At 38.3% G+C, this 1,931-nt stretch overlaps 1 protein-coding gene across 1 annotated transcript; it reads left to right on the top strand.

Annotated features, from left to right (window-relative positions):
- Positions 1 to 238: 238 nt before the first annotated feature.
- LOC118495569 lies at positions 239 to 1,931 on the top strand. Its single transcript, XM_036004113.1, has 5 exons — positions 239 to 344; positions 627 to 844; positions 1,145 to 1,276; positions 1,457 to 1,624; positions 1,749 to 1,931. The coding sequence occupies exons 1-5, from the start codon at positions 314 to 316 to the stop codon at positions 1,929 to 1,931; spliced, it is 732 nt and encodes a 243-aa protein (XP_035860006.1). The 5' UTR covers positions 239 to 313.

A 1,931-nucleotide genomic window follows, 5' to 3' on the forward strand; every position in this document is an offset into this window, starting at 1 on the left:
TCTTTTGTGAGGCTTGTTTGAAGAGGACTCACAGAAATCCACTGCACCTACCTGATAAGTGGAATGTAAGAATAATAGCATGCAGTCATACATACAGACATAGCTAACTCAAAGTCATTTTAAATAGATTCATTACAATCTTGTTACGGTAATATTTTAGCACTATGTTGTATCAATTATTTGTGTCTTCAGTCTGTTGTTTTAAAAACTTTGTTAGAGCTATCAATCTTTCTTACAGAAGGCCTACTATGAGCCATCTTCCCTGGGGTTATTCCTATACTTACCTGAAGGCCATAGCACCCATGCTGTGTACATGAAGGACATGAAGCTCATTGTCAGCACAGGTTTGTCATTTTATATTGAAAAAATGTGTATGTAATGTATTTAATTTTAAGGTTGAGGAATCCAATCCTATTAAATGTGGAGTAATGATTTCCTGTAAGAAATTAATCAAATTTGTGATGCATTTTTGAAAATTATTTTCTGTGCCTGTTTGCTTATTACAATAATAACAAACATTAAGGTATAGGTGACACACTCAAGTGATTTTGTCTATGCTGATATGGTAGTCTCTATAGTAGTACTTTGTTATGTTTTTATTTAATTTCCCTCTTTTTATTTGGCAGGACGGCTCTGCACCGTCACTGTCAATATGTGTGCGTGTGAACCAGAAGCCTGCACTCTGCTAAGGTACGGGCTCTGGCCAGCAACAACCGACAAGCCCCAGACAGCCTTTTCCATCCCTCTGCTAGAGCTTTTTGTTTGTCTGTCACTGGAGCGTCAGGTTTCTGTTGAGGGTTTTTGCAACACCCTACGCTGGAAAAACAACCTTACACTTGCAGAGGTAAGTCAGTTTGCAGAAGTCATGTCTGTGAAGTGAATATTTTAGTTACTTTCATGGAAGACTGACCAGTCCACATAGATGTGACAATTGGACCTTCTACTTTGATTGTACTACATCATTATTATTTATGGAACCGTCTAGGATTATATAGTTGCATGCAAAATTATTATTGATATTTTTCTATAAAAAAAACGTCTGAGTAAACCACCATCACCTTGGCCTTTTATTTAGGAGATGTAATTTTATGAAAAGGTTTCTATGAAAAGTAAAGGTTTTCACTGACTGCTGCTTATGCTGTAGGTTAACGCACTCTACAGAGCCCTGGTGGGAGAATCCATATCCCAGTTTAGGCATTACCACTTTCGACAACGAAGTTTGGTAGATGTTTGCCCACAGTTAGATGATGGGACCACATGCCCAGCATGTCCAAAGGTTGGTTGTAGTTCCAGCATGGTTCTTGTTTATCGCAAAATCAGTTAATTGTTGTATAAGTATTATAATAAAATAGTGATAATATTAGTGAGTGTATCAACCAGGTGTTCTCTGGTGCAACCTGCATTTATGAAGGCTGTATGAGATTAACCAGGATTACTGTAAATTTTTGTTTCCCAGGCGGATGGAGATATGATAGTGACATTGGATGCCAACTTTGGCCTTGTAAGGAAGCAAAGCTCAGGGACAAGTGTGGTTGAGCCATTTCATGGAACCCGCATGTTTGTTGATGAAAAGGATGTAGAGGAATACCTTCTTTCACATCTTGACAGCTCAAAGCCTAACGAGGTTAGTCACAGTTGCAGAATACTGTATTAGGACTGAAAAATCTGAGTCCATGACATGTTAGATGTAACTCCTGGAAGAATACCATTATTCTGGTCATAAATCTAATAGTTCCTTAAATCTTTAGGACTGCAGTAACTTCAAGGCTGGCAACGTTCTGAGGTCCCAGCAACAAGCAAAGAAACTTGATGTTACAGGAGTGTTTGGAGCTTCCTGTCTTCATGAAATGCCGCTAATGTTTGTCAACATGAGCCAAGGAGAAAGGCAAGTAGTGACATTTATGACTATTGACTCAATATTCAATGCTTAG

The sequence above is a fragment of the Sander lucioperca genome, chromosome 8, assembly GCF_008315115.2.
Source record: "Sander lucioperca isolate FBNREF2018 chromosome 8, SLUC_FBN_1.2, whole genome shotgun sequence".
Classification (NCBI taxonomy): domain Eukaryota; kingdom Metazoa; phylum Chordata; class Actinopteri; order Perciformes; family Percidae; genus Sander; species Sander lucioperca.